This window comes from Indicator indicator, chromosome 1 (genome assembly GCF_027791375.1).
Source record: "Indicator indicator isolate 239-I01 chromosome 1, UM_Iind_1.1, whole genome shotgun sequence".
Classification (NCBI taxonomy): domain Eukaryota; kingdom Metazoa; phylum Chordata; class Aves; order Piciformes; family Indicatoridae; genus Indicator; species Indicator indicator.
Window position 1 is genome coordinate 128,004,614 of NC_072010.1, and position 14,282 is coordinate 128,018,895.

The following is a 14,282-nucleotide window of genomic DNA, read 5'->3' on the forward strand; positions in this document are numbered from 1 at the left end:
ATAGTGTTTTTGAACATCTGACAGCACTGGTACACTCACGCAACCTGATGGAAATTGCCTGGAAGTACACTGGGTTAAGAGCTGGAAATTTAGTCTGAACTCTACTGCCTGGTTGCTTCGCAAACCGAACCTCAAGAACCTCATTTCTGAACATTTCAAAGAGACCATTCAGTGAAGGAGTCATTAGGGTCCATTAACCCCAAATGTTCCTCTCCCCACAACAGCAGGTGAGAAGAATTCATCTGGCCAGCAGATGGGGAGAGGTGATTCTGCCACTTTGCTCTGCTCTGCTCTGGTGAGACCTCACCTGGAGCGCTGCAGCCAGCTCTGGAGCCCTCAGCACAGGATGGGAAATGGACCACAAAAGAGCCACAAAAATCATTAGGGGTTGGAACACCTCTGCTATGAGGATAGGCTGAGGGAGCTGGGGGTGTTCAACCTGGAGAAGAGAAGGCTCCAGGGAGACCTAATAGCTGAAGGGGGTACCTGAAGGGGCTGCAGAGGGACTGTTTGCAAAGGCCTGTAGTGACAGGATGAGGGACCGTGGTTTGAAAATAGAGAAGAGGAGATTTAGACTGCATGTTAGGAGCAAGTTCTGCACCATGAGGAGGGTGCAGAACAAAAAAAAGACAATTTTTCCTACTTCTTCATTTATACAGAAGAATTTTAGGAAGAACAAATAAAGCATGGATGTAATGAGTTCATCTGTGAGTGAACCAAGGAGAACAGTGGTCAGTAGGCAATAGGGAGACTGAAAGTGAGGGTTGACTTAAGAACACTTCAGACTTCCTTAGTAAGAGGGCTCAGAAAATGCTCATCCCAAATCTGTTACTTTCATTAACCTCCTGGAAACTGAAGGGTGCACTTGAAGCTACTCCATCAACAACCTTCCAATTAGCCTGGTGCTTAAGGGCAGAGAAAGTGTCCCCAGACACAGCCCCCTTGCACTCCCTGGCCACAGCGCTGTGAGCTCTTGGCTGGCACCTCCCTGGCTCCTGGCAGGGTCAGAGCTCTCCCTTGGAACTCACAGCCCATCAGCCATCAGTGGCTGCATGCTGCTTGCTTGGAAAGAGGACACTTCTTGGCTGGTGTGAGCTCTCAACTCTGTTTTTCTCCACAGATGCTAATTCAAATCCAATTTTTCAGCTCCTGCTCTAGATGCTGCTTCTTCCTGCAGCATGTAATGAAGCCACTCTCTAATGAGGCCTCTTGACTTCCACTAGAGCACTGCAGAACAAGCACAAATGACTTAAGAGCATGGGGATGGACTCACAGAGATGGTATCAACACTAGATAATCATCCAATGCATCTGTTCAACCTTACACCTCATCAGGGTCTTGCTTTTCTCTGCCTCAAAGGGTTGGAGCACCTCTGCTCTGAGGACAGGCTGAGAGAGTTGGGATTGTTCAGGTTGGAGAAGAGAAGGCTCCCAGGACAGGCTGAGAGAGTTGGGATTGTTCAGTTTGGAGAAGAGAAGGCTCCCAGGACAGGCTGAGAGAGTTGGGATTGTTCAGTTTGGAGAAGAGAAGGCTCCCAGGACAGGCTGAGAGAGTTGGGGTTGTTCAGTTTGGAGAAGAGAAGGCTCCCAGGACAGGCTGAGAGAGTTGGGATTGTTCAGTTTGGAGAAGAGAAGGCTCCCAGGACAGGCTGAGAGAGTTGGGATTGTTCAGGTTGGAGAAGAGAAGGCTCCCAGGACAGGCTGAGAGAGTTGGGATTGTTCAGTTTGGAGAAGAGAAGGCTCCCAGGACAGGCTGAGAGAGTTGGGGTTGTTCAGTTTGGAGAAGAGAAGGCTCCCAGGACAGGCTGAGAGAGTTGGGGTTGTTCAGTTTGGAGAAGAGAAGGCTCCCAGGACAGGCTGAGAGAGTTGGGATTGTTCAGGTTGGAGAAGAGAAGGCTCCCAGGAGACCTTCTTGTGGCCTTCCAGTATATGAAGAGAGCTACAAGAAAGCTGGGGAGGGACATTTAAGGGTGCTAGGTAGTGATAGGACTGGGGGGAATGGATCCAAGCTAGAGGAGGGGAGATTTAGATTAGACATTAGGAAGAAGTTCTTCCCATGAGGGTGGTGAGAGACTGGCACAGGTTGCCCAGGGAGGTGGTGGAAGCCTCATCCCTGGAGGTTTTTGCAGCCAGGCTGGATGTGGCTGTGAGCAACCTGCTGTAGTGTGAGGTGTCCCTGCCCATGGCAGGGGGGTTGGGACTGGCTGAGCCTTGAGGTCCCTTCCAACCCTAACAATTCTGTGATTCCTGTTCACAACCCACAAAGGCTGCTTCTCCCCCCCCTGCCCCCCCATACTCTTGAGTTATATATTTACATCTGGAAAGAAAAATAAAGACACCAACTATCTAATGATTTTTTTTTTCTATTCTTAGCATATCCAAAGGCCAGTATTTTAGTGCTGGAATCACAGAATCTTAGGGGTTGGAAGGGACCTTGAAAGATCATCTAGTCCAACCTCCCCTGCCAGAGCAGGATCACCTCTAGTAGGTTACACAGGTGGGTTTTGAAAGTCTCCAGAGAAGGATATTCCTCTCTGGGCAGCCTGTTCCAGGGCTCTGTGACCCTTACAGTAAAGAAGTTCCTACTCATGCTCAGGTGGAGCCTCCTGTGCTGGAGTTCACATCCATTGCCCCTTGTCCTACCACAGGGTGCAACTGAGCAGAGCCTGTCCCTTCCTTCCTGACCCCCAGCCCTCAGATATTTATAGACATTGATTAAATCCCCTCATTGAGAGGGGATTGACTTCTCCTCTCCAGACTAACCACCCCCCAGTCTCTCAGCCTCTCCTCACCAGACAGTCTCCAGTCCCTTCAGCATCCTTGTAGCCCTCCCTTGGACTCTCTCCAGCAGATCCCTGTCCCTCCTGACCTGGGGAGCCCAGAACTGGATGCAATATTCCAGGTGAGGTCTCAGCAGGGCAGAGTAGAGGGGGAGGAGAACCTCCCTGGCTCTGCTGGCCACACTCCTCTGAATGCCCCCCAGGACCCCCTTGGCCTTCTTGGCCCCCAGGGCACATTGCTGTCCCATGCACAACTTGTTGTCCACCAGCACTCCCAGGTCCTTCTCCTTGGGGCTGCTCTCCAGCAGATCCCCTCCCAACCTGTCCTGCTGCAGTTTATTCTTCCTTCCCAGCTGCAGGACTCTGCACTCATCCTTGTTGAACCTGCTCTTTGCTGCCCCCCTCACCTCAATACATCCTACTTGTTTCTTCTGTGGAGATGTCAACAGAATTGTTGCCCATTCGAGTTATCAGCAGGTTAGAAATGAAAATGACATGAAGCAGCAGCAAGCAGAAGGATGTTTGCACTGAAGTGCAGCAAAATCTGTTACAATCTGCTGTATGTGCAAGTTTTGCTCTACTCCCCCAAATCAAATAATTTTCTAAACCATCATCTAGTTTCTACTGTTTTGCACTTTAATGAAGAAAAACCTTTTCTTTCAAGCCATAGAACAGTCAAGAAAAAACTCACACTGCCTGCTCTTGTCCAGCTTCTCATCCATCATCACCCCCAAATCCTTTTCCTCAAGGCTGCTTTCTATCACCTTCTCCCCCCGTCTGTATTAACAGTGAGGACTGTTCCAGCCCAGGTGCAGAACCCTGCACTTAAACTTCATGAGGTTTACCTGGGCTCCCCTCTCCACCTTGTCCAGGTCCCTCTGGATGCCATCCTGTCCCTCTGCTGTATGGACACCACCACCCAGCTTGGTGCCATCTACACACTTGCTGCTGCTGCATTCCATCTCATTCTCTCTGTAACCAAACCTCTCAGCCAGCAGTGGCTGGTTGGTTGTGTTGTGCCTCTTTCTTTGAAGCCTCCCTTCCATCACACATCATTTTCAGGGCATGATTCTATTTGTGCCTCTCTCTCAGGTAGGAGAGGGTTTGCTTGGAAACAACAAAAAATAAACCAAACCCAAACCACCTAAATCCTTTTCATCTTAAGGACAGAGAGCAGCACTCTCCAAACTTCAAGGTCAGATGGCAGCAGTACAAGCAGGCCAGCAGTTATGATAGAAAACACAATTGCTTCTGCACCCAGGACTGACTGGTGACAGCTCCCTTCTTTGTGACACTCTTAGACACAGGGAGTGTGAAATTTAGCTTCAGGGACTCCAGCATCTCACCACAGCTCCCTCTAATGTGCCATGGCAGAGAGGCTGAGAGCTGAGCGCCACTGAAACCTGAAAGGAGCCAATATTAAAAGAAGGGCATGGCAGGGATGGTTCTGATTTTGCACTGCCTGAGCTTCTCTCTCTTCACACACTACATCTGAAGTGGCAGGGGTGGCCAGGGCTTACCTCAGCAGGGACAGCAGCTGCCATTACAGTATGACAGTGCCACAGTACATCAGAGGGTGGAAAGGACCTCCAGAGATCATCCAGTCCAACCCCCCTGCCAGAGCAGGAGCACTCAGGGGAGTCTGCACAGGAATGCATCCAGGTGGGTTTGGAAAGCCTCCAGAGAAGGAGACTCCACAACCTCTCTGGGCAGCCTGTTCCAGGGCTCTGTCACCCTCACTGTAAAGAAGTTTCTCCTCATGTTGAGATGAAACCTTCTACGTTCAAGGTTGGACCTGTTGTTCCTTTGCTTATTACTGCACACCACCCAAAAGAGCCTGGCCCCCTCCACTTGACCCCCACCCCTCAGCTATTGATAGACATTGATCAGATCCCCTCTCAGCCTTCTCTTCTCCACACTAAACAGCCCCAGGGGAGATGCTCAAGTCCCCTAAGCATCCTCCTGGCTCTCTGTTGGACTCTCTCCAGCAGGTCTCTGTCTCTCTTGAACTGGGGAGCCCCAAACTGGACACAGGATTCCAGGTGTGGTCTCAGCAGGGCAGAGTAGAGAGGTAGAAGATCCTCCCCAGCCCTCCTGGCCACACTTTTCTTGCTGCACCCCAGGATCCCATTGGCTCTCTTGGCCACCAGGGCACATTGCTGTCCCATGCAGAACTTGCTGCCCACCAGCACTCCAAGGTCTTTCTCTGTGGAGCTGCTTTCCAGCAGGGCAGCTCCTAACCTGTCCTGGTGCCTGCTGTTATTCCTCCCCAGGTGCAGGACCCTGCACTTGTCCTTACTGAACTTCATGAGGTTTGCCTGCAGCCAGCTCTCACCTGTCCAGATCTCCTTGGAAGGCAGCACAGCCTGACAGGTGTCAGCCAACCCCCCCCAGGTTTGTATCCTCAGAACTTGCTGAGGGTACTCTCAATCCTCTCATCCAGGTCATTGATAAAGACACTGAACAATGTATACCCTCATGTGTACCTCAGAGCTATGATCAACTCAGGGGAATTGCCTCAAGTGCTCCTTCAGATGATCAACAAAAATGTGGCAGCTTAATGATGGCAGCCTTGTAATTAAGGGCAAGAGTGGTCAAAGCCTGAACTAATTTGAATCAAAAGAATTACCTAATTATCACACACACACACTTTACAAATGAACTCACTCAAGCACAAAATAATTGAAGCAAGGGATGTGAAGGCAAAAATCATTCACAGAAATTGGCAGAAGCAGATACTGGCAGCTGTAGTGTGCCAGACCTCGGCTGTAACCTCTTCAGTGTGAGACGTACTTGGGGGTGCTGGTGGAGGAGAAGCTGGACATGAGCCAACAGTGTGAGCCTGCACCCCAAAAGGCAAATAGCATCCTAGGCTGCATCAAAAGTGTGGCCAGCAGATGGAGAGAGGTGTTTAGTTTGGGAAAGAGGAGGCTGAGGGCAGACCTCATTGCTGTCTACAACTCCCTGAAAGGAGGTTGTGGAGAGGCTGCTGCTGGTCTCTTCTGACAGGGAATTAGTGACAGAACAAGAAGGAATGGCCTCAAGCTGTGACTGGGGAGGTTTAGACTGGACAGTAGGAAAAACTTTTTTCCCAGCAAGAGTGGTGAGGGATTGGCAGAGGCTGCCCAGGGAGGTGGTGGAGTCCCCAAGCCTGGCTGTGTTTGAAGGTGGTTTGGATGTGGTGCTTGGGGATGTGGTTTAGGGGTGAGCCTTGTAGAGTAGGGTTCATGGTTGGACTTGGTGATCCTGAGGCTCTTTTCCAACCTGACTGTCTCTGTGGTTCTGCCACTTTGCTCTGATGAGATCTCACCTGGAGTGCTGCATCCAGCTCTGGAGCCCTCAGCACAGGGAGGACATGGACCTGATGGAGCAGGTCCAGATGAAGACCATGAAGATGATCCAAGGGCTGAAGCACCTCTCCTATGAGGACAGACTGAGGGAGCTGGGGTTGTGCAGCCTGGAGAAGAGAAGGCTCTGGGGACACCTAAGAGTGGCCTTCCAGTACTGAAGGGACTGTTCCCAAAGGTCTGTAGTGGTTTTAAGTCACAAACACACCAAATGTACAGGCATTATCTGAAGCTGAAGGCACACATTTCCCAAGGAGGAACTGTATAAGGAAAAGTCAGATACTCACTGATCTGGTTGGTGGATGCACTGTAAAAAGCATTGACTGTAGTTGGGCTTGTAAACCACCTGCAATAAGAGTCAAAGGAATTGGCTGTCAGCACCCTTACATCTTTATGAACAGAAGGAGCACAGACAGAAAGAGAACTCAGTGGAAGGAAGCAAAAATGGCAAAGACCCAGGATGCATACAAAGCTTAAGTAGTTCTCCACTTAAACAGATGCTACCCACACTTTCTAGAACATTGAAACCAATTCTTTAATGGCTTTGTTTTAAACACATACAATCAACAGGAGAGGTTGTTAAGCTTCCTATTACCTCATGTGTTTTATTTCTAAGTGAGGGTGATTGTTAAACTTCCTATTACCTAATATGTTTTATTTCTCAGTGAGAGTAATTGCTAAGCTTCCTATTACCTCATGTGTTTTATTTCTCAGTGAGGGTGATTGTTAACCTTCCTGTTGCCTGATGTTTTATTTCTCAGTGAGGGTGATTGTTAACCTTCCTGTTGCCTGATGTGTTTTATTTCTCAGTGAGGGTGATTGTTAACCTTCCTGTTGCCTGATGTGTTTTATTTCTCAGTGAGGGTGATTGTTAACCTTCCTGTTGCCTGATGTGTTTTATTTCTCAGTGAGGGTGATTGTTAACCTTCCTGTTGCCTGATGTGTTTTATTTCTCAGTGGCCATGGTGCTTGAGGTCCGCTGTGCTGACAAAGGGAAGCTTACCCAAGAGAGGCTGCAACACAGTTAGCAGCTGTGAAAACTCCCTTACAGTATCATCTTTCAACTGTGACTAGAGGAATTCCCTCTTGAAGTTAGAGGAGAGCATTTTGTAATGTCCAGCAGGGCTAGGGAGGTTCTCCTTCCCCTCTACTCTGCCCTGCTGAGACCACACCTGGAATCCTGTGTCCAGTTTGGGGCTCCCCAGTTCAAGAGAGACAGAGACCTGCTGGAGAGAGTCCAACAGAGAGCCAGGAGGATGCTTAGGGGACTTGAGCATCTCCCTTGGGAAGAGAGACTGAGAGCCCTGGGGCTGTTTAGTGTGGAGAAGAGAAGGCTGAGAGGGGATCTGATCAATGTCTATCAATAGCTGAGGGGTGGGGGCAAGGGGAGGGGGCCAGGCTCTTTTGGGTGGTGCACAGTGATAAGCCAAGGAACAATGGAGACAAACTTGAACATAGAAGATTTCAGCTCAACATGAGGAGAAACTTCTTTGCAGTGAGGGTGCCAGAGCCCTGGAACAGGCTGCCCAGAGAGGTTGTGGAGTCTCCTTCTCTGGAGCCTTTCCAAACCCAGCTGGATGCATTCCTGTGCAGCCTCCCCTGGGTGCTCCTGCTCTGGCAGAGGGGTTGGACCTGATGATCTCTGGGGGTCCCTTCCAACCTCTAATGTACTGTGATGCTGTGATACTGTAATGAGTGATGAGATTTCAGACACTCCTAATGGGAAAGTGCTTTCTGGGGAGCTAGAGTCAAAAGAAACAGCTTCACATTCTGTACCCTGGGCAAGGAACTTGGCCATCAGCATCCTCATAAACAAATGGACCTTTTTGCAAGGCAAAACACATTTCCAAAGGATTATCAGCATTTTTCCCCTCTCAGAGTTAGATTCCTCATCTGGAAGCAAACCCAGATTTGAATAACAAAGAGGATTTATGAGTCTCCCTAGACTAAAGCTCATCTCTATTGATAGTGGTTTCACCTACAGGAGTGGACAATCTCAACTGGCTTCAGATTGCCCTGAGATGAAGCCCTCAGTTCAGTGAGTCCAAGATTCCACTTTCTGATTTTATAAGGAAGAACTGAAATAAAAGAATAGCAATAAAGATGGAAAGATTTAGTGGTTAATTTATAATACATTAGAAGCAACTCAAGCAAATGTCTAAACAGGACCATCCTGATGCCTTTAGCCAGAAGTTTTCTAAGGCCAAATGAATGCAATGCAACTGTCTGGGCAAATTTCTTTCTTCAAAAGAGACAGAAGCTGCAAAACAAAGAGGCAGACAAAGGAAGGTCTATCAGACCATGCAAAATCACAGAATCAGAGAATGTTAGGGGTTGGAAGGGTCCTTGAAAGATCACCCAGTCCAACCCCCCCGCCAGAGCAGGAGCACCTAGAGCAGGTCACAGAGGAATCCATGCAGATGGGTTTTGAATGACTCCAGAGAAAGAGGCTCCACAACCTCTCTGGGCAGCCTGTTCCAGGGCTCTGGCACCCCCACAGTGAAAAAGCTTTTCCTTCTGTTCCCATGCAACCTCCTCTTACAGGGATACTAGATGCCTATCATCTGCGGTAGTGGAACTTGAGTGAAAGGTGAAGACAGATTTGGCCAGAGCTAAAAATCTTAGAGGAGATGTCACAGAATCACAGCATCAGCCAGGTTGGAAGAGACCTCCAAGATCATCAAGTCTAACCAGTCACCCAACCCTATCTAATCAACCAGAGCATGGCACTGAGTGCCTCATTCAGTCTCTTCTTAAACACCTCCAGGGATGCTGACCCCACCACCTCCCTGGGCAGCACATCCCATGGCCAATCTCTCTGTCTGTGAAGAAGAGCTTTCTAAGCACAATCCTAAACTTCCCCCTGCACAGCTTGAGACTGTGTCCTCTTGTTCTGGTGCTGCTTGCCTGGGAGAAGAGACCAACCCCCACCTGGCTACAACCTCCCTTCAGGCAGTTGTAGACAGCAATGAGGTCTCCCCTGAGCCTCCTCTTCTCCTTCTCCTGACTTTAAAGGAGAAAGATTAATGACAGTGAAGTGGCCTGCCCAAGAAGTCCTCTGCTGCTGTGCTATTTGCAAGTCTGAAATCAGTGTCAAGGAGAATAGAATCAAATCAGTGTTAGAAAGGTGCAGGTGTCTGTTTCCATGTACACACACTGTGTGTATATTTGCATGTAGGGCTGCATGGATGAACAGAAACCTCTGGTTGTCCTTTTTATCTTTCCCTTCCACATGGCTTTTACTTCCCCACACACTGCCTTTGCCCTCCCTCTGCTCTAGTCATGTCTCACCTGGGTTATTATAATTGTCTTCATGCCTTGTACCCTTCCTCCTTATGTTCCCTCTGCTTCATTCATCCCTCTCCATCCAACCTGGGCTGCAATCCAACCTGTGCTGTTCTCTGTATACCATCCCTCAGCTCCTGCCACAAATCCCTTTCATAAGGGTCTCTCCTGATACCTGAGCAGCTTTTCTCTGGTTTGATAGAGCCAGCTGTGAAGACAGCAGCCATCTCCCCAGCCAGCTGTTAGGACTGCAGCTGGCATCTAAAAGAGGCAGTGAGGCCAGCAAGCTGCACCTCCCACAGCTGCAGAGCTGGTGGTGGAGGCTGCCCCCCCAGGAGTGACAGAGCAGGCAGCTCTGGTACCCCAATGCCTTGTCACACACTCGTGGTACCAGCTGGGACCTGAACATCCCTCCCTCCATCCATGCCCTGAGCAATTTAGGCTGGATGTTAGGAAGAAATTCTTCCCAGGAAGAGGGATTGGCCATTGGAATGGGCTGCCCAGGGAGGGTGGTGGAGTCCCCATCCCTGGAAGTGTTTAAAATAAGCCTGGGTGAGGCACTCAGTGCCATGGGTTAGTTGATTAGATGGTGTTGGGTGATAGGTTGGACTGGATGATCTTGGAGGTCTTTCCCAACCTGGTTAATTCTGTGTGATTCTGTGATTGCCTCACCTGATTTCCTCCATCCTCCTTTTTCCTGTAAGGCAGATAACAGCTAGGGAGGGAGGGAGCAGAAGGGAGGACAAAGAATTGTTATAATTACTCCTGCTTTGGGGGATGTCTCTTTCTCTTTTTAGCTTATGAACCTGATGGCATTTCCAGAGTAAGTTCTTTCCACTTTGATATTCACATTGCCCCTCCCTTTATCTTGTATCTGCCACCTCCTCCTTTCCTGGTGCCTGGAGGGAACCATCATTTTGATTTTCCATGTAGTTTATTGTGCTGAAGAGTGTGAATCCAGTCTGAAATACTGTTGCTGAGAAATCTGCACTCTCTGATGGATGAATATAGTGCTTTACACTTTAGGGCTACTATTACTTTACTATCTGGAAGCTTATTTCCTCAACACACTAATTTTCTTATTGATCTTTTTTTTTTTTTTTTTTTAAGTTCACAACTTGTACCATCCTATAATATCTACCTCTAAACAGAAATGTTATTCTGGAAGCTGTTGAGCTAAGGAAAAGAAGAACTGAAGCAAACAGAAATTGTCACAGTGCCAAGCTTTAGTGCAGATCAGAGATCTGTGGAGTTGTGTGAAATAGAAAAGCTTGAAGGAAGAAAAAAGGAGGAAAAGGGGGGGGGGGAGAAAAACAGAGGGAAAGGGGGAGACTAAAAAAAAGGGAAAATTAAAAGAAAAAAAGAAAATAAAAAAGGGGGAAAGGAAAAAAATTAAAGGGGGAAAAGGAAAAAGGGGGGAAAGAAAAAAGGAAAAAGGGGGGAAGTAAAAAAACGAAAAGGGGAGAAAGTTGAAAAAGGGGGGGAAGTGAAAAAATGGGAGGAAAGTAAAAAAAGAAAAAGGAGGAAAAAAGGGGGGAAGAAAGAAAAAGGGGGAAGGGAGAAAAAGAAAAAAGGAAAAAGGGGGAAAGGGGGAAAAGGGAAAAAGAAAAAGGGAGGAAAGAAAAAAAAGGGACAAAAGAGAGGGATGGCTACAAGGGAGAGCTACAAGGATGCTGAAGGGACTGGAGCACTGCCTGATGAGGAGAGGCTGTGACCTGGCACTGGTTAGTGTGGAGATGAGAAGACTGAGAGGGGATTTAATCAATATCTATAAATATCTGAGGGCTGGGGGGTCAGGAAGGAAGGGACAGACAGGGACAGGCTCTGCTCAGCTGCACCCTGGGATAGGACAAGGGGTAATGGATAGGAACTTCTTCACTGGGAGGGTCCCAGAGCCCTGGAACAGGCTGCCCAGAGAGGTTGTGGAGTCTCCTTCTCTGGAGACTTTCCAGCCCTGTCTGGATGTGTTCTGTGTGACCTGTGCTGGATTCTCTGGTCCTGCTCTGGCAGGGGGGTTGGACTGGAAGATCTCCAGAGGTCCCTTCCTACCCTTCACCCTCTGATCCTGTGAAATACCACCACAGGAGCTAAGCAGCAGCAGCAGCAATTTCAAAGTCTCTGTGTAGGAGGAGTTATTTTAAGCAGCATGATTGGACTAATTAAGGTCTGTTTAGGTTTTTGATTTGCATTTTAAGGATTTGATTGCCCACCAGTATGGGAGCAGACTGATTCCCTCTCAGCTATGTCATGACAGTGTGTGACACAACCTGCCCTCTGATGTTTACAAATAAAGACAAGCACCAGATGTAAATGATAATGTGCCTTATTCCACCTCACAGCCATCAACAGCAGGTAACTATAACAGTGCTGATTGCTACCGCTAATAACAGCATTATCTCTTACTTAATGCTTCCCATTCCTAGAAAATTTATTCCATAAATCCCTGCTGTCCCATTCCAAATTCTAACTGTGACCAGGAGATATAATCCATTTTCAATTGGGATTCAATTACCCCTTTTCTTTTTTTTCTTTTTTTTTTAATTCATTCAATTAAATTTAAGCTTCAAGCACACCACAACTGTGCACCAGAAGAGGGATACCTAGAACTTCCCAAAGAAAACATCCACAGGAGTTTCTGAACAACTGGGAGGGAGGGAGGGAGGGGGATACCACAGGCTTTTTGCATCCTAGTCCATAGCTGTGTAAATCATTCTATCAAAGCATAAATCAAATTGTATCAATTACAGAATCACAGAATGTTAGGGAAGGGACCTCGAAAGCTCATCCAAGTCCAATCTCCCTGTCAGAGCAGGAACACCTAGAGCACATTACACAGGAATGCATCCAGGTGGGTTTGGAATGTCTCCAGAGAAGGAGACTCCACAAACCCCCTCTGGTCCTGTTCCAGGACTCTGTCACCTTCACAGGGAAAAAAAAAATTCCTCAAGTTTCCGTGGAACTTCCTATGCCTCAACTTCCACCACTGCCCCTTGTGCTGTCATTGCGCATCACTGAGCAGAGCCTGGCTCCAGCCTCTTGGCACTCACCCTGCACATCTTCATCAACAGCAATGAGGTCACCCTCAGGCTCCTCTGCTCCAAGCTAAAGAGCCTCAGCTCCCTCAGGCTCTCCTCATAAGGAAGATGTTCCACTCCTTTCAGCATTTTTCTCGCTCTGTGCTGGACTCTTCAAGAAGTTCCCTGAGGTCCTTCTTGAACTGAGTGGCCCAGAACTGGACACAATATTCCAGATGTGGCCTCAGCAGGGCAGAGTAGAAGTCGAGGAGAACCTCTCTTGACCTACTAACCACAGCTCTTCTAATCCACCCCAGGATGCCCTTGGCCTTCTTGGCCACAAGAGCACATTGCTGGCTCATGGTCAAACTCCCATCCACCAGGACCCCCAGGTCCTTTTCCCCTTCACTGCTCCCCAACAGGTCAGTCCCCAACCTATCCTGCTCTATGGGGTTGTTCTTTCCAAGATGCAAGACTCTCCCCTTGCCCTTGTTGAACTTCATTCAATTTCTCCCTGCCCAACTCTCATCCTGTCTCATTCTGGCTGACCACTCCTCCCAGTGTGGTGTCATTGACCACAACTCTCTGACTTCGTTCCTTTAACCAGTTCCCAATCCACCTCACTACCTGATCAGCCAGACCACACTGCCTCGAGTTTAGCTGCAAAAAAAGATTGTTAGAAGATCTTGGCGGGGTGGGGGGGAAGAAAAAAAATTGCCTTTTTTTGTCTACTCACTCTGTTTTGGGGACTTCTTTTCTAAGCCAGTAGAAATCAGCCTGGGCTGCGTACTTGCGAGTTTGCAGCACGTTGCCAAAGTAATCACTTTCTGTAAACTTCAGCTGTGAGAGAGAAAGCACAGACATCACTGGGACAGAATCACACACCCACACAGAATCAGCCAGGGTGACCACCCAACCCTATCTAATCAACCAGAGCTTGGCACTGAGTGCCTCATCCAGGCTCTTCTTCAATGCCTCCAGGGATGCTGACCCCACCACCTCCCTGGGCAGCACATCCCATGGCCAATCTCTCTTTCTGGGAAGAACTTCTTTCTAAGCTCAAGCCTAAACTTCCCCCTGCACAGCTTGAGACTGTGTCCTCTTGTTCTGCTGCTGGTTGCCTGGGAGAAGAGCCCAACCCCCACCTGGCTGCAACCTCCCTTCAGGCAGTTGTAGACAGCAATGAGGTCATCTAAGGAAACAGAAGATGACATATAACAAGATAATCACCTGCTTTTTGCAGCCCTTATCAAAGCAAGCAAAATTTTCACACTGGGTAGATAGGCTCTTCATCTTCTTCTTCATCATTATCTTCTTTGTCATCATCTTCATCTTCTTCTACTTCATCTTCTTCTATTTCATATTCTTTTTCTTCATATTTTTCATCTTCATCATATTCTTCATCATCATCTTCATCATATTCTTCTTCATATTCTTCTTCATGTTGTTCTTCATGTTCTTCAGTTTCTTCTTCTTCATGTTCTTCATTTTCTTCTTCTTCATCTTCTCCATTTTCTTCTTCTTCATCTTCTCCATTTTCTTCTTCTTCATGTTGTTCTTCATGTTCTTCAGTTTCTTCTTCTTCATGTTCTTCATTTTCTTCTTCTTCATCTTCTCCATTTTCTTCTTCTTCATCTTCTCCTTCATCTTCTTCTCCATCTTCTTCTCCTCCATCTTCTCCTCCTCCTCCATCTTCTTCATGTTATTCTTCTTATTATTCTTTCTTCTTCATATTCTTCTTCACATTCTTCTTCATATTGTTCTTTCTTCTTCATATTCTTCTCCTTCATATTCTTCTTCACAACCTGCCTTTCTGTCTCCTTTAGGCTGATGAGAGAATGGCTCAGGAAAAGAGTT

The 14,282-nt window shown here is 47.9% G+C and overlaps 1 protein-coding gene across 1 annotated transcript in view; it reads right to left on the minus strand.

Annotated features, from left to right (window-relative positions):
- Positions 1-14,282, minus strand: part of PHEX (phosphate regulating endopeptidase X-linked) — a 101,733-nt gene that overhangs the window by 22,084 nt on the left and 65,367 nt on the right. The window contains 2 exon segments of the mRNA XM_054383967.1: positions 6,414-6,472; positions 13,162-13,265. Of these exon segments, the coding sequence (XP_054239942.1) occupies positions 6,414-6,472; positions 13,162-13,265 (163 nt within the window).